A 21540-nucleotide genomic window follows, 5' to 3' on the forward strand; every position below is an offset into this window, starting at 1 on the left:
ATCCCACGAACCGCAGCAACCAACCTGTGCTACACAAAACTTCGCTGATGCTATCTCCTCCCTCTCTAATGCCGTCCCTGGATTTCTGCCGCCGAAAGAAGCCGACGTTAATATTCTCTTGCGTCGTCTGCGTGTATCCCCACATGCCCCAAGCGCGGTTTGCTGAAACACGCGTTATTGCTCAGATCTTGGCAGGTGGGGTGGCTTACTCTTAGTGAGACGGGAAGGAGTAGGTTCCTTAATGTGAGGATCTAGCGTCTTACCCCCTCTTCCTCCTGCCGTGTGTTCTCGTTCATCTTAGTCCCTCCAGCGTCGTCTGTTGCCATGGCTACAGTGCGGTGGGTTCAAATGATGGTAGCGCGAGTGCTGTGTGCGCGGTATATGAGGGGGACCCAACGTTGAGTGTACGCCACGTTCATTGTTTCCGTGTGTGGTTGGGCGGGAGAACTTTGTTGTGATTAATAATGGCTGCGTGTCGGTTTTGGGATGTGGCGTTTCTAAATGGCATTGCCCGTGAGGATGGGTAGTAATCAAGGCTTCGAGTTTTCTTTTACTGGAAGCGGAGTCGGGTCTGCAGAAGACGGATATGGACTGGCCTTATCGTTTAGTTATTTTGTGAGGTAAACACAGAGTGCATTGACCGAACGGTTGGATTCGATGCAGAAACATTTCGAATTGTCAAACGAGAATATACAGGCAACTGCTGCTGTTGCTGTGATTCTAGATTGATGTGATCCTAGACTAGAGACAATCCTACCATTGCCGCAGGGGTTATGTTGTTCCCTCTATCCCTAGCAGTAGAGTATCTTTGCCAAATATTTGCTGGATAGAAGCAATACTGGACCATGTTGTGCTGCGTAGTTACAATTAGGCGCGCCCTTCAGGCGTGTAGCTGCCCCTCCCATGCAGACTTTCAGCGGCTGCCTTGACACTTTGTACCTGATCACACTGGGCGCTGGCTTGGATGCTACGACACATTACGTTCCAACTGTTTTTTGTTGGCATACATTAAGCATGTGACCTACGTTGTCCTGTACGAGACTCCTGATAGTCATTACAAGCCCGAGCAGACAGACGAGCTTACTTTCAGAGGATAAAAATAAGATGCGCATGCACATGTTTAGCTTAACAGACATACTGCGTTGTATTCAAAAGGGAGAAATCTATCGTTGTACGCGTGTAATATAGCAGAACTTACCACTCTAGGACGGTGCTTACATTGTACAGTCTAAATATGGCATCTACAGTGGACTGTGCGTGGTGTCTGTTCAGTACAATGCAATCTGTGCTTCCTTGCTGTCTTCTTCTCAGACATTAATTTTAGAGCAGGAAACCTGTCTACGACATGCATGTCTGCGCTGCGTCGCCTGCGTATCGTGAACGAAAACAGGGGCAAGCACACTACTTAATTCATTACTACTGTTCATTATTTCACATATACCCCATAACTATCATCACATAGAAAAGAGCTCTAACCGCTCAGTCAATATAACGTAACGGAATATTCTCCACCTCTGTAGGACGACGCAAAACAGCCATGGTCGCCGACGTAAAGCACAATTTGGCGGGATGCACGACGAATTCAGTCACTATAACGTTGAAAAAGTTACATCGCACCCAAGACGCACTTCTATGGTAGCCGTAGGTCAAACCGTACAGAACAACCAACACTGAACACGCCACCGAACCTCCGATACAGAGTACCCAGGCTAGCGCCGAGGTCCACATAGGCAGCAGCTCTTCGCGCGCGTTCCTTACTAACAGGCTATGCCGGCGAAGCTCTGACCTCGTCGTTTCATTCGGGCTTTCCTCCTCTTCGATCCATTCGTGGACCGATGCGCTGAATACGACTCGAGGTGTTTGAGGTCTCCTTCGGAACGCTTGCTGTCTCGAGCGTCCGAAGAGGAACATAACCACAAAGACCATGGGTGTAACAATGGCTGCCGATTCCAGGGCGATGGTAACCTCGCGTCTGTCCGGAACTTCTACGATGGAAGAGACTATGTTCCATTCGAACTTCTCGTCCTTATCTCCCGTGGTGCCGTAGAACATGAGGCTAACCAGCATTTCAGACAATACCAGGAGCAGGGTGACGGACGCTCGCTGCCTGCGCGTGAAGTTCCCGGTTGTGTGCCTGTTGAACGTGCTGAAGATGAGATGTTCCTCGCGGAAGTTGCGAACCAGTTGAGCCTTAAAGATCCGCCACGGATTCTGCAGCACGGAATCATCTGCTCGTTCGAATTCGTACGTCGTCTTACCCCGATAGGCGTCTGGACATAGGACGTCGTCCACGACGAAGACATAGCATACGGTACTCTGGAGGTCTCGAACAACAATGGTATCCACCGTCCAGGCCAGTCTGTTGCCCTTGGCGATTATTGTTACTACGACAGTTCTGATCGTTCCGAGATTATCAGGGCTGCTCAAGAAGTACCAGTCCCGGCCCCCCGTTTGTAGAGCCAGAGGGTTGTGGGCACCGTCTCGAATGACGCTCTCCCGCGATTCGCTGTCCTCCCCTAGGACCTTGAACAGCACTTGACTCGATGTTCCGGAGCCTCGCCTGAAGCAGGTGTAGACTGAAATCAGGTACCCGAACTCATCCTCCGGATCGTTTTCGGCGAGGTACTCGATACCTAGGGCGCCTTCGTCGCGCGTGTCCGCGCCTACTGCCCAGACGGCGACGAGGATGTAAATGCACCAAATAATGAGGATAACAGCGAGCATGAGGAAGTTCTCGGTCATGTCTCTGAGTATGACACTCAGCTCTGCGAAGTGGATTGGAGTTGGGGCGACGAAAAGACCAGCGGTGAAAATTGAGGTATGGTTGCATACGCAGTGGACGAACTGGCGATCGGAGTCTGGCAACGGTCGGCAGCCGCCTGTCGCCCAAACCCTGGCACAAGAGAACGGAATGTCAGTAACAACACTTGGAAACGTTTGTGACACCATACAAGGTTTTTACACCATGCATCAAGGTTCTTCACCATGCTAGGTTCTGCATCGGCCTGATTTGTAATAATCACGTTGGCAGACATCATCGTTGGCTAACTATTAATGCAAAAACAATATCCGACACCGCACGTACTGAACCCATGTAACTTTTAAAGCAAATAATGATTAGTTAAGGCTAGTAACGAATCACGAACGCTCGCGGGGCACGCAGACGTGTGCTGCTGAATATAGGGCCCAGAGGCTAGAGTAGGGGAACGTCAGGCGCTCGTTTGTTCCACACATCATCTGCAAGCAAGCTGCAGTAAGCACATACCTGCTTTTTGTGTTCCAGTACATGCAGACATAAAGCGTACATTGCAGGCCGTACATCATGCTCCGATTTTCAATCGTTTCCAAGCTGAAGTGCGGGTCTCTGAGCACGGCAGCAGTGTCATTTGTCAGTGGGAGAACGGCGATAAAGATCTCGCCTCCTTGGTCGATATTTATCCAGCGATGATGGTGCCCAACCAGGACGTTCACATAGTAACTGCGTAAGAACATCGCGATGTGAAGACCCAGCAGATCTAGTGGTTCGTACGTTTCTTTCGTGGGGTCTCTCTGCGGTCTTTCGTTAGACGAAAGCCCTCTCGGAAACACGCACCGATACTTTATCCACTGAAATGTCAGGTTCAGAGTAACGGGACGCGTACGTTCACGCCAGGTGCGGCGGGCTGTTCTGCTTTCTCTGGTTCCAGTATCTCCGCGCATAACACAAGGTGCTACGTGAGCACAATAATAATAATAGCCAAGGAGGAGTGCCAAGAATGCATTTTAACAAGCTACCCGTAGACGAAATTAACCCTTTACTTTCGACGTCACACAGCGCTCAAGTGACGGACTGACTCCTGGTGCATCCGGATTTTAACGTTTTTGTTTCATGCATACTTTCGTGAATCTAGCTTAGATCACCGCAATGATGTGGCGGAACTAAGAGTATATAGCGAGATGCATTGGAGTGGCTGCGAAATACAGAGTGCGATTCGAATTGCAAGGTCCGTCTTACCTGTTCTGCTCCATGAAGTCCTTCCTGTTGGGTGTCCTATTGACAGCCACCGCGAAGATAAACTCTTCGTGCAAACGAACCGGTACAAGATGCACACGGAGATAAGCATCAGTCTCTGCATTGCCGAGTCGATGGACAGACACGTTATGTAAAGATGTCTGGTATGTCGTGCTGTCGTCGTGCGCCAGCGGATCAGCTCTCCTCAAGAAGGTCTCCATGCCAGCCCGCACCGGCCTCATCGATCTCCAACGCCCACGCCTTCCTCCAACATTCACAGACGCGTTAACGCTGACCGCTTGCGTGTTTGAGAACCGTCCAGATCTATGGCAGCGAAACGGACTTGCCGGAAACACGATAGAAGTCTGCTGGTCCGCTCTCGATAGCAGACGAACTTTAGTTCCGTTGAAAGATCCCAGGAACCCCGTTCGCTGGCTCTCTCGTATCCACAGCTCGTAATCTTCGTACATGATGCTCAGGTCTTCCACTTCGGTGTCGACAACTCTGGATACGGACTTGGCAATGCGTCCGAGATTTTCTATCAGCATTTCTGCTGTAACGCACTCGGGTGTCGTACTGAAGTTCTCTGGTACGACGGACGGGGTTTCCCTCGGCGGGGGCACGGTGATATTCAAGACAGCCGTTATAGTTTCGGCTACTGCTTCGCCGACTGCGACAGTTCGATTGCCGATCCGTCCGTCGACTTCCTCTGCAGCAAACGCTTCGTAGGCGTCCACGTACTTGTCCACTAGTACTATTGCAGCCTCCGTTATGTTCTTGTTGGCCTCAGAATTGTTGGTGGGCAAGATGGCATCCAGCACTTCCGCTGCCTTCTGGAGATCGCCCTCGCTGCTAATGGGTACATTGCTCAGGTACTCGACGAAGTTCTCACGTACGTGAGTCTGGTTTTCAAGCACCTACAGAAAAAGAGCCGTGGTACCAAATGTAATTCCCAGGATCTCAGACGAAAACAAAGAAAATATTCGACACACACTACGTCGATGATGTGCTGGGGCAGTGGCAGCACGTCTGGTATAACCACGGTGCATCAATTCGATGTGCAAGCAAAGTGGTTGTTGGTTGATACGTGCTATTTTACCTGTCCGTCCATTTCGTTGTCACAGCCGCGATAAAAATCGGACTTGAGCATGATGGAAGAGCTCTGAATGTAGGACAATGTGTCGCTGACGGTTGCGCTAGAGTCGTCCTCTGTGTTCCAGGCAGCAGCATCACGCTGGTACTGCGTGACGTCCTTCAGGGTAACGCTGGAGCAGTTACCACTGTCCACAACAACGTCGACCGTGGTGTACGAAAATTCCCCCGTGGAGTCGATGCAGAAGACCACGATCAGGGCTTCGTACTTGTTTTCGGGCCGACCTTGTGGAAGCACCCCTCCAAACGTTGAATCATTCAGCTAGAACGTCAGCGAGGCAAGGGATTAGCTGGCGACGCGCATTTTCTGCTCCTGGAGCTTTCTTTCTTTCTGTTAGGCAGAGCGCAAGCTGCGTACCACTCAAACAACATCGACTGTTATAATAAGCAAATGGAACTGGGGCGCTCATTGTTGTTTTCGGAGACTAAAGGACAATTTTTGGCCGAAGGGTTGCTTGGCATTTAGCTTTTAACTATAGGCTACTGTTGCCTGATTTATGAGTCGGCTTCACGTAGGTAGGCGCAAATTTCTTTTCATAAACACACTGATGGCTAGGCTTTGATAACTGAGATGACTTTCATAAAAAGAAAAAGTGCGATCAGCTGTGAGTGCGTTATACAGTGTGTCCAACGGGAAGATGGTCTTCAACTGCCCTGCAAGCAAAAGTCGCTTGCCACCGTGAAAATTATCCCGAAGAGTACATTAAAGTGCCACTACGGACTAAATCTCGTGTCTTCAGAATCCTACCGAAGTTATGTTACAGAAATTTTGTCTCACTTTACCTTCCTGCAAAATATTTTGGCTCTCCGTGACGCGAAAGCGAGAGAAAATTAAATTTTTATTTTCGAGAACTGTGACGTCATGTTAGGCTCTGACTGAGCGCCCGGCTCTCATCTGGCAACGCTGTTGCCCTTCGAGTCTTCCGCGGGCTCAGTTTTTGCACTCCGTTAGCAGAGCCCCACGTGACATACGATGCGACCGCTCCGACCTTCGAGAAAATACAAAGCAGGGAGAACACATCTCTCCCATTTTCCCTTCGATTAGCGTCACGTGACTTCTCCACCGCGTAACCCTCCCTGGACGCCCGCGTCGTTGCTAGGGGACGAGTGCCCTTTCCAGAACATGACATCATTGCAATTTGTGGGCTTATGATTACGTCACCCGCTCCTCCCGTCATCGAAACTAGTGGAGGCCCAGCAGATGTTCAATAATTGACAGAAAAGCACAGCTTTCGTAAACAGCATTGAAATTTCGCGTACAGAATCTTTGAGGCACTTTTTCACGGACTAAATAAAATAAACGCTGTTTTCCGAGTCCGGAGTAGCACTTTAAGGTCGGTTGCAAGGACTACCTTTGACTTTAGGAGTATGCAGGCTTGACGGAGCGTACGAAACATGTGTTGCTGAACTTCATGCTCTCTCAAATCGCAGTAGTAGAATTCGAAGGTGAGTTGAGTATCGTCGTAGTCGACGAAACCCATGCAGGTTAGACGAAAGTGCGACAGCACGGCGACACCCCTTCTTGGCGTTATGGTACAGTTTCCACGAATAGGTGGAAGATCGTCTTGTTGCCGAAGCTGTCGTTCTTCGAAAAGAGTTTGCGTTGTCTTGATCTGGATCAGCTGTGAAAGACACTTGCAGCGGTCATTACTAAGGTGAGGGAATATTGCACACCTAGATGCACGTAGGCGATGCGCCGCGGTGGGAGTACCCTGTGCCTAGGTGTAGATAACTACAGGGTGTTACCCTATAAAAGTCTACCCGCGCCGGCGTGCCGTGCTCGCCAATTACTCAATGCAGGCGGTACAATGTGTTGCCTACGTATAAAACTCATAAGGACATTCCATCATGGTAAATATCGATATGATTGAGCACCGTAACGCAAAGTTATAGCGCAAAACGTGAGGTTCCCGTAGTCAAAACAGCCAAGATGGCGCCTCTCAGTTAGCAGACGACATCCCTTTTGAGTGTCGTCTGCTGAGTATGCGTCGGAATTTTTCGTTCCTCACGTTGCTTACTTCTGAGCAAAATACGACAGTTACACGAAAACGAAATGAAAACTGCAGCTCCATCCGGCTGGCAGGATATGCGACACGTTGTCGTGTGGGGAGCAGCATGTCAAGTGCTCTTCTCAACGCCGCCATCTTGTTTGTTTTGACTATGGAAATTGCACGTTTTGAGTTATAACTTCGTGCTGCGGCACTCAATCACTTTGAAATTTACCAAGATTAAATGTCCTGATGAGCTTTATATAAAGATCGCACAATGTGCCACCTGCATTGAGTAATTGGCGAATACGGCATGGCGGCACGGGTAGACTTTTATAGGGTAACACCCTGTATAATGACACCACAGGAACTCCTTAGAAGGTATACCACGTGTGGAAATATAGAGCTAAGAAACTTTCAACACACTTGCACGGAAGTCCTTCTGTGCGATCATAAAAGCGATTAATTAATTACTTGTCACCCGTGTGTTCTCCAATATGAATGCCCCCATGTTGGAAAACTGCACGGTCTTTGACTTTATGCGAGGCCTCGGATTCGTTGACTAACTAGTACTGCCACTCACCACAGAAGCCGCAGAGCCGCTGCTTTCTGCCGTGAAGTGATAATCACCACTGGCCACGCCATCAGCATTGGCAACCTCAATGATACCGCCGTTTTCCATGACGTAGAGTTCAATGTCTGCCCGCGCTCCCGCGGAATCCGTGATCCTCCACGTGATCTCCGGGTATCGAGTGCCCCAGATTTCCGTTCGCTGTGGTCGCGCTTCCATGAAGATTGGTTCCCCAGAGATCTTGGTATATTCGCAGCAAGGACATATAATGTGGAGGGTACGGTCATTCCTTCCAGGAACGCGCACTTTAATGGACGACGTCGCAGCGGCTCCCGTCCGGCTTGATACCTTGTGACGAGATGTTTCATTAAAACCTTGGATAACATTAGACGCAGAAAAGTGCGAGAACACGTCACATGTACCCGTTTCCGTTGCAAGTTTCCAGAACAGATCGTTCCCATGCAACACGTGCTGAGCCGAACGCGCACGTCCAAGCAACGTCCAAGGCTGCCTATCGAGCCTGAACACTTATCTTTCTACAATGAGTGGATGATCAAAGCGCCATAGATTTCTCAAGTTTTGCCGCTGGTGTTTTCTTTCTTAATCGCTGTGTGGCCCGGTACTTTCCTCTACGTACGTCTATAGTCCGTACAGCACTGTGCACACTTAACAGTAACACGACCTCCGTACAAGCGGTGGCCCCAGTAGAAACAGCCCAAGAGTTCGCCACAATGCGAGTAATAAACATGTAAGTCGAAACCTGACCTTCATGTTTGCAACTCGCATTGTCGGGAACCCTTGCTCACTTTCTACTGGGGCCACCGAATGTACGGAGGTCGTGTTACTGTTAAGTGTGCACAGTGCTGTACAACCTGCTACAGGGCAAGTCTTACTTTCGATCGTTCATACGTACCTGGAGTCTAAACTCGATAACTTCAGGTGCGCCTCGGTAATTTAGGTTATCTTCGACGACCACGGCCGCCGTCGTACGATTCTTACGACTGAATGCAATCGCAAGAGGATTTTTACGTGGACACTTCCAACAGGACCAGAGGAAACGCAGCGCTTCGTATGGCGAACGTGGATCCACGGACGCCGATCCGTCGAGCAGTAGTGTTTCGGCGTCCGACAGGACAGTCAGCGGCAAACCGGCGATACGGACCCGAATGCTCTCCGACGTGGTGCGGACGTATCCCACGTGTACTATTTGCACGTTCGATGTCTTTCGGTGCCACATTTGACGAATGATTACCTGCGGAGCACGGGGTTTGCGTAAGAACGTCTGCGCAGATTACATTTGTCCTGAGCATACACTTTAACTAAACTGCAGGGAAACCCTAAAGACGGTTTGGTTTCATGTGGGGCGGTGACGTAACCGAAGAAGCCGGTCCATTCTCGCTTATGTCTAGTTCACACTATCGCAATTTTCATGCGTTGCGGACGCGGCGTGGTATGACTGCCATGGCAACGGCATGTTCCGGACCGAAACGCCCCCGCTACTCAAGAGATAGCAAAAGTTGGTCTAGACTAAAAAGTAAAGAATGAATCGCGGAACAATATTTAGCAATAAACCTCTACCCGAGAAACGTCATCATGACGTTGGTAGACAGACTGAAATCCAAACAAATCGGAGGGGGAGGCCTGGGTTCCACGAATGGGCACTTGTGCTCTGCCACATACTGAAAGAAAAGTAGGACCGAAGGTCGCGTCAATTTCAGAGAACCATGGTAATCCCCTAAAGACCGTGGGTTTCAGGCGCGAACCTCGTTCGCCTCTAGCTTCGAGCGTAGTTCAACTCCACAAAATTGATGGCGCTGTCGAACAATATGACGTCATTTGTTTAGAAACAGGGAGAGGTCCATATAACGCGAAACCTACAGGTTATTTTCTGATCAACTCAACTCAACTCAAGCAATATAACGCTAACGTTCCTATTGCAATCCGTCTACCTTTCCCTTTTTAATGCAACGGTCTCATTTCTTTTGAGAAGGAGTTCCTTTGTTTTGATATTGAAGCGGAGGACGACACGGAGACATGTTGTAAACGGAGAAATTTCTGGAAAACTCCAAAGGGTAATCATTCGACAGAACCAGGTCAGGACTGTAGAGTGGGTGGTTTAGCTGGCACTATTGCGACCCAAGTATACTTCCTCATTAGATCTCTAACGTAATTATACAAGGAACCCTCGTTAATATGACCCCCGATAATCTGACATACGCGCTTTACGACCATACTCCTGGGAGTGAAACCTCTGCAAATCTCTCCCGTTAATATGACAACTCCGCGTTATGACCAAAATTTTCGGCAACGACCATGGTCATAATAACGAGGGTTCACTGTACTTCTAGCAATGCCAACTAGGGGTTGTAAGGCTTAAAGTAGCACGGAAGTCATTTTTACCACCCTGTTTTTTTTTCCTATAAAACCGTTAAGTAGACCAGTGAGATGTACCGTGATAAGTAATTCCCACCACAGATTCATAATTATCGCGGAAATTGAATTTAGAGCACGCCACAAAAAGCGACCGTGTGCGACGGTGGTGGAGAGCAGTACCAGCCTGTGATCTGCCCTACGACCTCCCGCTGACGCTACAGGGTCCGCGCTCGCGGATTGGTTCAGAGAAATGTTGTCTGCTACGTAGCTGCCGTCGGCTATTCGGCTGTTCAGAGCTCTGAAAAAGCATTGCTCCTGGCTCGGGTCATGATTCTGCCGCTCCTTCTCTACCCAGTTCTATCTATCCGGGGCAATTGGCAGAACTGGTTTACTATTGCAAGGGTACAGGGCGTTGACCCCCACTGACCAGCAAACCAGAACGTGTGGACCCCGTAACGTCATCGATGACGTGGCATCATGCTTCTCCTCCTTTTTATACTCAAGAGTGGCGAACGCGCGGAGCTATATTTATGAGTTTTTTTTTTTTTTTGGAAACAAATTGCACACATCAAAACCTTTCGTGCAATGCGGTAAATTTACACATACTTTCATGAGATGTCTTAATCTGATTTTTTTTTTTTTGATCGCCCTCTGTGCTCCTTTAAAGAGCAAGTCATTGAAATTTGACGTGGCTCCGACCCCCGTTCCATTTATCAAACAGTCTACCAGGAGCCGCCATGCACAATATTTTCACTGTACAGTGTGCCGCGCGTCCCTGGGGGTCCGGCCCGATCTCCTGGCGTGACGTAATGAGGTGGTTGTGACGTAACACCAGCCTGGGGAGCAGACTCTGTGAGGTCTCATTTCTCTCGGAAAATTCGTCCGTTGTCGACACGATGCGGGGCTAAATACGGGGGACAGTCTACGTCAATGAGTAACCGGGCTCTGGGGGTGTTGACTGGTTTCTAGAGGGCGTCTACGTCAAATACCTTTCTGTCCCGCGCTAAAGGTGAGCTTGACGAGAGCACGTCTTATGTGCTTGCGCAGTACGCTGCAGCCGAAATGGAAGAATTGTGGAGAAGGCCTTTACTGCTTCTTTAAAGTGGGACTCCGCAACAAAATCACTATGAAGGTTGAGGTACACATATCGGTAATATTTGGGATGTCAGGAACATGCGTACGAAATATCTCGGTCCAAAATTGTGCAGATTTGGCTCAAACTAATTATTACCAAGCCTCTGTGAAGCGGGAGGGCGCTGAGAGCAACACCCTCCTGACATCACCCGGCAAGGGAGAAAGAATGCAGGCTTAGAAGCAGATGAAAATGCTGGGTGACGTCACGGAATCCTGCTCCGGACGAACCGCCGTAATATGGAGCTCTGTTTTCTGCTCTTCGCATTTTGATTTGCTGTTGTCATCATCATTTACGAATTAATTACTCGCGCAAAATGAATGCGAATGTTGTATTCGGTACCCAGGGGGTGGTTCGCGTTCGGTATGATGGTCACCTAATTTTTTTCGAATCCTTGCGAGAAACATCGAGGAAGTACATGGGCATCCAACGTATAATTTAAATTTACCTTGACAGGCGCCTTGTCTTGTACACAAGAACGTGGTATTCGAAGGTGGTAAGTGACGTTGCATTTTCCCTGGTAGCATCCTCCCACGCCGTCACCAAGTCTCTGATCGTCTTTGGCAGGATATTCTCCACTACAGCGTATGGTCGTAGGCACGCTTAATGTCAGCCATTGCAACCTGGAGTACGATGTTAGTACCTGTTCGCGAAGGGAGTCATGCGCAATGAAGTACAGCTGATTCAAACATGTGCCCGTACGCGGCATGCTTGCTTGCAGATACACGAGACAGTCCTTGCAGATACCAAGAGCGTGTGCCTCGAAATAAAGTGATCGAAATTCCCGTTGCAAAATAAACCACTGTAAATAAATGTTATCTGACTATAAAATGCCCAGTCGCGCGCGGGAAACTGCCAACGGCGAACCTAGACTAACCCTGGGCATAGCAATGCAAACACGGAACTTTGACTAACCTAGCAACACGGTCCCCCTGATAATAAACTACAACAACATGCTGCTCTGTCGTGTTCGTCCTGCTAAGCGTAACGGCTGCTAAAATGTGGCTTTCGTTCGCTAAAACGACTTGAACAGACATAAATATCCGTGAATATATATATATATATATATATCATTTTACGAAGCATTTCTCTTTGATTTTCCTTGTTTCGGGAACGTTAATTTCGAGATGAAGGATTGCGCAACCGGGAATCATCGAGGCCCTCCCATACCAAGATGGTCTAGCTGTCTGTTAGGTTATGTCAGGTTATGAATCACGGTAGTAATCTGGGCAAGTCGGCACCATACTGAGAGGAAAAACAGCGCGACACCACGGGACAGGAGACGACGCCCACGATAGTCGCACACGACAGTTCATATAGTCAGCGCCTCCTGCATGTCGTGATAGTTGCGCTGTTTTCCCCTGCCGGTTAATTTATGTCGTGAGAAACGGTCGTTTGGTCCAATAGCCTGTTCTTTGTGTGTATGTGTATGGAGTAAAAAACTAACCGTATCGCACGAAGAGGTGACCCTGGGCGAGACCTCGAGCTCCAGGTCTCTGCCTTCTTCGAGCACTTGGGAGTGACCGCATGCTCCGAGGCCCTCGACGTGAAGGTAAGGTTCGCACGGCGTTTCCGAATGCTTCACGGTGAATGTGTAAACGTTCAGGTGCTCCATGAACCGGGTAGTTTTGTTTCGCAACCCGAAGGTTGCGTAAAATGTTCCCGCATAAAACATACTGCAAAGAGAGTGAAGCGAGATTTGTTCAAAGATCGCTTTGGTGCCTCGTTTCAAGATTGAGTCCTTGAGACGTTTTACGTCGGCTTAAGGGGGACCCATGCGATCTAGTTAACGTTCGCTTCCAGAGAGAGTTGGCTGCACTGTCGCAAAATTGTTTCCTCCGCTTTGCTTTCCTCCCGCACTTTAAGGAGGTAATGTAATCGGCACGAGCGTGCAGAACATGCTAGGAAACGACAAAGCTCGTATTTTCATTCGCAGGGACCCGGAAAACTGTAGCAAGCTTGTCGAATTTGTTGATTGTAATCAACTCCTGGACTGTTACTGTAGGGAATGACATCATTTTGGCAAATATCACGGGCGGGTGTGCCGAGAGAAGCGATTTTCATGCATCTCCCCTAGACTCCCACGTATTGAAAATTTGAGAAACTTTAGTTCACCAAAAATCAGTGGATGGCGTCAGGGCTTCAAAAATATGTCATACCCTAGATAAACTAGAGGGGAACACGCGTGTACCTGTTCCATGCAGAAATTTAGCGAGGTTTACGAGAACGCTGGGAACAAAAATCCCCAATAGACTTCCTTAAGAAGTGAGTCCGCCTTAAATGCTGGCTGTAAAGTACTGAGTACTGTAAATCCTGACTGTAAAGGCTATACGGCTTGCTAAAAAACGAAACAAGAAAAGCTCCTCTAAGGGGGAGATTTTCCTTCTCCGTATTTATTATGTTCATTATGGACCATGGTGCATAACCAAGATAAGCAATACTGAGAAGGAAAGTAGCTGCGTCATGCGTAGAAAAAGGTTTAGTCCATTTGGGGACTACTGTAAACGTATACATTTTCGCGAATTTAGCGATCCAATTTTTTTTTTCGCGAAATTAAGGTTTCGCCATATATAGGTAGCGGAGATGAAAAAGTATGGGTGATGGAATTCGCGACGATATGAGCTCCACAAAGGCAAATAGGGTTAGTCGACGATCCTTATTCGCACAAACGTGTTATTGTCGAACACTGCTATAATTGAAACGCCACTTCAACATCAGTAGTTTATTCGTACACTGTATCGCTTGGCATTGCAGTTACCTGCTTTCACAAAGCCGGCACGTATGTAATTGTTACGCTATTAGAGTTCACGGAAAGCCTCTATAATACAGCCGGCATGTAGAGCCTTTGACACCGCCGGCAGTGTCATTAACTCTGGTCCTGCGATTTCCGCTTCCACACGAATTATTAAGACCGCGAAATTAACCACTTTTACAAATGCGCAGAAGTTTACGTAGTTTACTGTGTATTCACACGAGCGACATGCCCACCGAATAATCTAGTGGAAGAAAAGGCGAGAACGAAGAAAAGTTAAAGAGCCGCGATGTTCGTCTCGTGTTATGTTGAGCATTCACACGATGCGGAATATCCAGGAATTGGCGTACAGCGGATTTAGCAGACGACACTTAGCAGACGACACTGTCGGCGTGTTTCCCCTGTCGCCTGCTACGGAGTATCTTGTGGCTGTGTAGCAGGATATTCCCCACGGTTAGTAGTGCGCGTGAAGACACGACGTTGAGTGCTCGCGCTCACGTGACAACAGAAAGCTATGACGCTTTTCGCATCCCGCTTCTGGGGGGATGTCACTCGTGTGAATACACGGTTAAGTTTATGTTCACGAACCTTACATTAAAACCTTAAAACACTCCAGGGTCTAACGGTCTATTTTTCCCCCTTTAATTCCGCCTAAGTGATTCCGTGTTGAGATTCCAGACCCAAGTCCTGTTCCTTTTTAGTTTTTTTCGAGATCACCTCACTTCCCGGATTTGCCACCACGGCCTGTACGTACTTACGTCATATTTGCGATATAGTAGTGGTAGTTGTAGCCGAAGTCTACATCGGTCCACACATTTCCAGCGAAGGCGTCGGTTGAAATGACTTTATAATCGGGAGTGCCAGGGACGGCAACAACATCGCCGAAACTGTACAGCAGTTCGTAGTCTGGACTCATCAAATGATCCTGGATGATGTAGCGGCAATAAACTGTATCGATCCGAACACGGATGTCGTCGTAACCTCGCGGTCCAACGCATTCTAGCCGTGTATTAGCCGGCAGATAGCCACACACCTAGAAAAGGAAGTTCTTACTGGATGAAGGCTTCGCGAGAAGATTGGCCGCGAAGAAAGATACACTCTAAATCTTTTCACACCTTTAAAGGTGTAACAACGTGCATGGCGCACGCCATTTTAGGTGTAATTTTGGTAACATCATAATGGAGCACGGTTCGCCAAATTTGCTTTCTCGAGTGTGTCTGTCCTCCAAAAAAAAAATCAGTCTTGCAACATCTCAACGTTGTTCAACAGTATTGAAGACACTTGCGCGTGCCCGATTATCGATAGCGAGCATATATGCATTAGCTCGTACCTACGATATCCAAGACATAATGAAAGCAAGATTTGCACTGACACTTGATCTTAGTAATGCTTTCCAAATTTAGTAAAATATCATCCTGGAGATGCAATGTTACGCAACCAGGTTGAATGTTCATAGCGCCACACCTTTAAAGGTGTGAAAAAGTTTACAGTGTACCGTTCATGTAGCACTCGGAATGAGGGACTACCACATAACTGAAGCGAACAGACCTCTACGCGACATACGTCATCATGACGTTGGTAGACAGACTGAAACCGAAACAAAATCGGAAGGCGAGGTCTGGGTTCCACGAATGGCCCTTGTTCGCTACCTCCTACTGAAGAGAAAGCAGGACCCAAGGTCCAAGGGTAAACCCCTCAAGACCACGGCTTTCGGGCGCGACCTTGTAGCTCCTAGTTTCGAGCATAGTTCAACTCTACCAAATTGGCGGCGCTGTCGGACACTATGACGTCATTTGCTTACAAAGAGGAAGAGGTTTATTAGGGCTTATTCCATGTCCCCGCATATGCAAGATGTATAGGCATGCTTCTTGTTAGTACCACAGATTAAGTCACTTTCCTCGCTTCCCATGCAGTAGTGCGCTAAGGACATGTCTCTTCGTGAGTACATTCGTAACCGAACGTTTTTGCTAAAAGGATAGTTCACTTCATTCGTTAATTGAAACAAAATGTATGCGGTAAGACGCGTTCCTACACCGAACCGTAACGAAATAATGCTACACGAAATTTCTTACGATGTGTCAGTCACATAAACGATTGGAAAGACGTAAGAGAACGGCAATACTTTTTAAAAATGAAATCCTGCCTATAAGTACAGAGCGCACATCTTATATAAAGCTTCCTCAACAATGGACATTTTTAGCGAGTTGGTGAGGCATAATTGACGAATCGAGGAGCGTATACACAGGAGACGGACGGGCTATCGCGTCCCCGTAAGGCACACTGTTTCAAGGGACGATTTCAGAAAACCCAGTGCTCCTTGCGCACGCGTTGCCTCCTGGGAGATTATTGAAATGAGGAAGGGAGGACTGACCTTCACGGTTTCGTTTTCGCTGACCTTCACTCTGCCTGGACAATCGTTCGAGAGAGAAGGAACCGAAACATCTTGGAGACCTTCTCCTCCTATGTTATCAGCAAGTTCCCATAGTTCAAAAGTGGCCCTAAGCTCTCTGGATTTTCTGAAGTAGTCCTATTAAACTTTCCGTGTCCGCCCCCCATACATGTAACTGCTTTCCCAATGAATCTACAAGGGAAAACCGAACGTCACCGTGACACAAGGCTCACCCGTCCAGCAGTAACAGTTGAGGAAGACATTGTAGACCCACGGCGCACAGCCATAAGCTATCACCCTGGTGGGTCGGAAGCGTGTTAGCTCGTGCATAGGCCGCCTATATCCTCAATAGGAGAATTCGCATAAACGAAGTCGTGGTAGTCACCCATAGCTGTCGCCGCAAGCCAGCAGCAATAGAACATGCAGGAGTGGAGGCGAGCTTCCAAGAGATTCTGCAGCGAAACGCGAGACAGGCACCATTCTTCTTCTTCTTCTTCTTCCACCTCCGACGCTGGCCACCGCATGGCGCTCCTACTTCTTCGGTCTGCACCACGTGTCAGCTGGTTCTGAACGCAGCAAAGAACCTTCCAGGTCTTCTTTTCAATTTGGTAGATGTTGTGCCAGAAGAAAGGAAGAGATCATAGGATGAAACGAACGGCGGAATTGCGCGAGGAGTGGAAGTTTTTCTTCGAATACTTTTTTGTTTAAATTCAGTGTTAGCGTTGCGAAGCAACTGTGGGGTCAGCAGGACAGACAGCAACATGGACAGATGAAAGAGGTCAGCAGGAAGGGTGGGAGACAGAGTGCTTAGCATGCGTCCTGGGGCCGACTTCAAGGGGAACTGCGCCCGACAACCCGCCTCGAAAGTCTGTCGGAAAACCCAGGGAAAACCTCAGGGAGCACAGCTGGTGGTAGGATTCGAACCCACCACCTCCCGGTCTCCGGCATGACACGAATATGTAGCAACTCGCAAGAAGTATATAGATTTTGAAACTCACATACATCCCTACCGTAATAGAAAAAAGAAAAGAAAAAAAAAAGCACGGGAACATCAACAGTGAAACCCCTTTTCTTTTTCTTGCAGCATCGCAGCGCTGCATCAAGGCGAAGATGGTTTACAGGGATGCGTTCCCACAGCCCGCACTTATTTACACTCAACACTTGCGACCGTCTCGACGGTTTCGTTTGTCGTGCATCGTTGATGATCCGTGCTTGCTACAGACACTGGCTCATTTTTATAGGTGCATTAATAAATCCTTCGGCGATGTTTTGTGTTCTCCTGGTCTGGCATAAGGATGTTCGCTTTTACTAAAATAGCAGCAAGCACCACGGAGTAGAGAATGGAATGCTTTTTGTTGGGCAAGATGGCTTGCCTACGAGCGCCATCGGCAAGTCTTGTATGTGTTCCTGTGTCATCGGCGTGGACAGACTAGGGGCATGGACAAACTACGTCGGTACCCGCGACGATGCGGATGAAACTCACAGCGGTGACGCCATTGTTTCTGTTTTGCATTGCTATCGATTGTGTTATTGGAAGTAAAAAATAATGTATAATAATAATAATAAGAATATTGAAGCAAACTGATTAAGTTTGGTGTATCAGTGCGTGTTCGTCGTCCTTTGCTCTTGTCGCCTTGTTTTACTTGTTTGAACCCAGGTACCTGTTTCTGTGGAGCAGGTGGCGCAAGTGAGCAGCAACGTCAGCGCCCCAAAATGCGCAACATGCGATAGTTTAGCAGACGCGGCAGCACTTTCAAATACATGTCTGCGAGTCGTTCGCACCTGGCAAGATGCACCGCTTTTTATGTGGATTTCTTACAGGTTTTGTAGCTTTCCTTGGCGCCATATCGCTTGAAACATCACGCAGAACATGTGATGATGAAACTACCCTACTATTGGATTCGTGGCCGCTTGGGCCCGAAATGGCGCTGCGCTCGACTTGGCAAACTTCGCTGCAACAACCCTCAAACCATCAAATACGTAAAATTTTCAGTATCAGCTCACGCCATCGCGGAACCTGAATTTCGCTGCTTCCTGATGCCAATATTCAATAATTCCGCTAGATCTCAACTACCGAAGACTAAATGTATGAATTTCACGACAGTTAGTTCAAAGTGTTGAATGTGTGTGTAGCGTGCATAGTAATGGAGAGCGCAGATTTTCAGGGAAATCCATGTTCTTTTTTCTTTTCTCGATATGGTTTCGTATCTGGACGAAGAAAAAACTTGAATAATATTGGTCTTGGTTTGGGACCGATCAGAAGCGTTCTATGGTGCATATAAATTCATGTTTTGCAGACTTGTGGCGTAACCAACTTTATTACGAATGATGAATGGGGAGTTTCGTCACCTAGGGGCGATACTCTACCCCATTGTTGGTGGTGATGCGGGAATGAAATAATGAACCCCTTCACAATACGGGTTGAAATCACGTTATCCAGAAAGTAAGAGAGCTTTGAGGGCTCAATGTTGGTTGGCTGATGTGGCCAGGGACCAAGCAATTTGTGAGAGAGATGGGGCGAGAGTCCAGCTCGTTAAGAGATCCGGAGAGTACGGTTCGGGAAGGTTGGTTGTGTGGGCAATGGAGAAGAATGTAATAATAATAATAATCATAATAATAATAATAATAATAATAATAATTAGGTGTTTACGTCGCGAGACAACTGACACCATGAGCGACGCCACAGCGGTCCGGTCTGTGGATTGCTTTTGTCCACCTGAGGGTTCTTTAACGTGCGATGAAAGCTCATCACACGGCACCCCGTATTTAACGTCCCTCGCGGAAGACGCGTGTCTAAGCAACTTGTACCCTGCCACCAAGTTACTGGCGTCCTCGGCCGGGTTCGAACCGCCATCTCGGATCAGAAGGCGAACACGCTACCAACTGAGCCACTGAGGCCGGTGGAGAAGAATGTGCTCTAGATCTTCTACATCACCGCAGTGACTGCATTGGGGAGAGTCAACTGCCTCAAGCGGTAACGCCACTGCGCTGTAAAAGTCACATCGAGGCGCATTCGATGACTAATGCGGCATCTTGACGAGAGGTATGTTGAGGCATGCGGAACGAGAACGCTGGATCAACTCTCCTCAGCATGGCTGGGGGAAGCGAGGAGGCAGGTTTATCACGTTGTGGCATATTGCGCAAGAAGTGCATATTTTGCCATATTTTCAGGTTCGAGAGCTTACTTCTTTTTTCATGGATGGTTTCGCTGGTATCGGGATGCCGTTGGGTCGTCTTTCGCAAAAATTCTTGTCAGAATCGAACATTTTCCATGTATCGGTGGGTGATGTGCGGTGTTTCAGGCCGTACCTTGGCTCTGCTCCACCCTCCACTGCGTGCATGGCTGATGGGCCGTACTTCACCTTTCGCCGCATTAGAGTTACGAGGACGGCGCGGCGTTCGCATTTTATTCGGCGTGATGCTGTGCCGAACTCAAAGCCGTGGCGAAACAAGCCTGAAACACGGCCAACACAAAAAGCCACGAACGTACACGTTTGTTCGTGTTTGTTTGCGCCCGCTTAGGTTTGTTTCGTTATGGGTTTCGTCCACCAAGTCTAACTGCGTTTACGTAATCTTATCAATCCACGAACGCAAAGCCCTTTCATATGTGGCGCAGGTATCCTTTGCCGTCTCCTGCAGCAAGAATGCGGCTTTATTTTATCGTATATCCATAATAAATGCTCACTTTTTACTTAAAAAAAAGTAGGTATTTGGTACATTGCTCTCGTACCAAGAACAATGAACTGAAACATTGCACGTGTTGAGGACTGTCACTGCATATATCGAAGATATTCCGTGCATAGTTGCGTGCATATTTCGACAGTTTTTTAGTGCATATATACTAAGGCGCGCTCTAAGACTAATGAATGTGTATAATAAAATAATACATTACAACAAATATTTAACGTGATAATGAATGGCTACTGCATCGTAAGCGGCGATAATTACTGTTATAATTTTTATGTGCCTATGTGCATTGTACGCTCTGTATTCCGATTTTTTTCTCCCTCGCAGTTTTCACTATGCGCATTTTTTTTTTCATTTCTCCAACCTCAAACTCAGCCTGGAGCTAGGTTCTAAACTAAAGCGAGAAACGCAAGATCGGAAGGAAAAGATCCATCACGCCTCCTACACTATATAGACCTATATACCGGCTTCAATTATTCCCCATTATCCGCGTGCAGCATAAAAGGTCCTTCTTTATCTACAGCGGATATACTACGCCGCAAGTTAAGAACACCGTTTTTCAATCCTCATCGTTCAAACTCTGAACGACCAGTATAAACACACTTCTTTTTCCCCCCATCTTTCTCTCTCTCTCTCTCTTCTATATATATATATATATATATACTCATAAACCTTTTCTTCCTTTTTTTTTTCAATTTCTTTCCGCCACACCGCCTTTCCTCTCATTTTGCTGCGAAATTAACCATCCATTTCGAGAGTTCTTAACGCATTCTTTCAGAAAGTCCCTCTCTGCGGAGGCTTCTAAAACCCCAGTGGCTCCGAGCAGTTGACATCAACGTTTCGCCCGAGCGTCCAAGAAAGGACACTGCCTTTTGTGACGCTATACGAATGGTTCACGCCAGATATATATATATATATATTTTTTTTTTCTCGTCCTTCCTTTCCTTTGACGGTTTCTTTCTTTACATTTCTTTGCTTCGTTTTTTGTTTTGTTTCTTTGTTCACTGTGTTTGCTTTCACGCTTCTGCGAGGTGATCGATGATTGAGGGCCAGCAATTGATTTTTCGCGTTCCCACATCTTTGCCGTGATACTGGAAGTGGGGAAGAGAAAAGGGCTGTTGTGGGTATATGGCGGACATTCACGGACTTCTGTGTCCCCGTCAGCAAATTATCGGGATTGCCTCCGCGTAATGCAGGGCTTCCTGGTGCTTTCAATTGGTCCCGCCTATACTGTTAGTAGATTTCGGCGTGTGTGTGTGTGTGTGCGCGGGATGGGGGGGGGGGGGCGCTTGAGATATTACGAGCGATCCGTTATAGACGTGAACAAAGCGACCACTCACAGAGAGGCTTCATGCATGAAAATGTATTCCTGTTTTAAATTCTATGGGATGGCACAACCTCTGGAAGACGTTTTGTTTATGCATGAAGGGAATTGCCTCAGGACGAGAGCCACCGATATTTCGAACAGAGACTGTTCTTTTTCTGGGCACCGCGTCCTCATCATT

At 47.9% G+C, this 21540-nt stretch overlaps 1 protein-coding gene across 3 annotated transcripts in view; it reads right to left on the reverse strand.

The window, feature by feature from the left end:
• Window positions 1-1394: 1394 nt before the first annotated feature.
• Window positions 1395-21540, reverse strand: part of LOC135391009 (uncharacterized) — a 244285-nt gene continuing 224139 nt past the window's right edge. The window contains exons 8-17 of one of the 3 annotated variants that reach the window (XM_064621063.1): window positions 14718-14992; window positions 12655-12883; window positions 11656-11850; window positions 8616-8954; window positions 7715-8050; window positions 6496-6765; window positions 5091-5405; window positions 3995-4908; window positions 3266-3478; window positions 1395-2893 (exon numbers count right to left, since the gene is read on the reverse strand). In XM_064621063.1, the coding sequence (XP_064477133.1) occupies window positions 1480-2893; window positions 3266-3478; window positions 3995-4908; window positions 5091-5405; window positions 6496-6765; window positions 7715-8050; window positions 8616-8954; window positions 11656-11850; window positions 12655-12883; window positions 14718-14992 (4500 nt within the window). In that variant the 3' untranslated portion in view covers window positions 1395-1479. The remainder of the gene's footprint in view (window positions 2894-3265; window positions 3479-3994; window positions 4909-5090; window positions 5406-6495; window positions 6766-7714; window positions 8051-8615; window positions 8955-11655; window positions 11851-12654; window positions 12884-14717; window positions 14993-21540) is intronic. The other 2 variants (XM_064621064.1, XM_064621065.1) reach the window with 2 other exon arrangements.

Source organism: Ornithodoros turicata, chromosome 4 (genome assembly GCF_037126465.1).
Source record: "Ornithodoros turicata isolate Travis chromosome 4, ASM3712646v1, whole genome shotgun sequence".
Lineage (NCBI taxonomy): Eukaryota > Metazoa > Arthropoda > Arachnida > Ixodida > Argasidae > Ornithodoros > Ornithodoros turicata.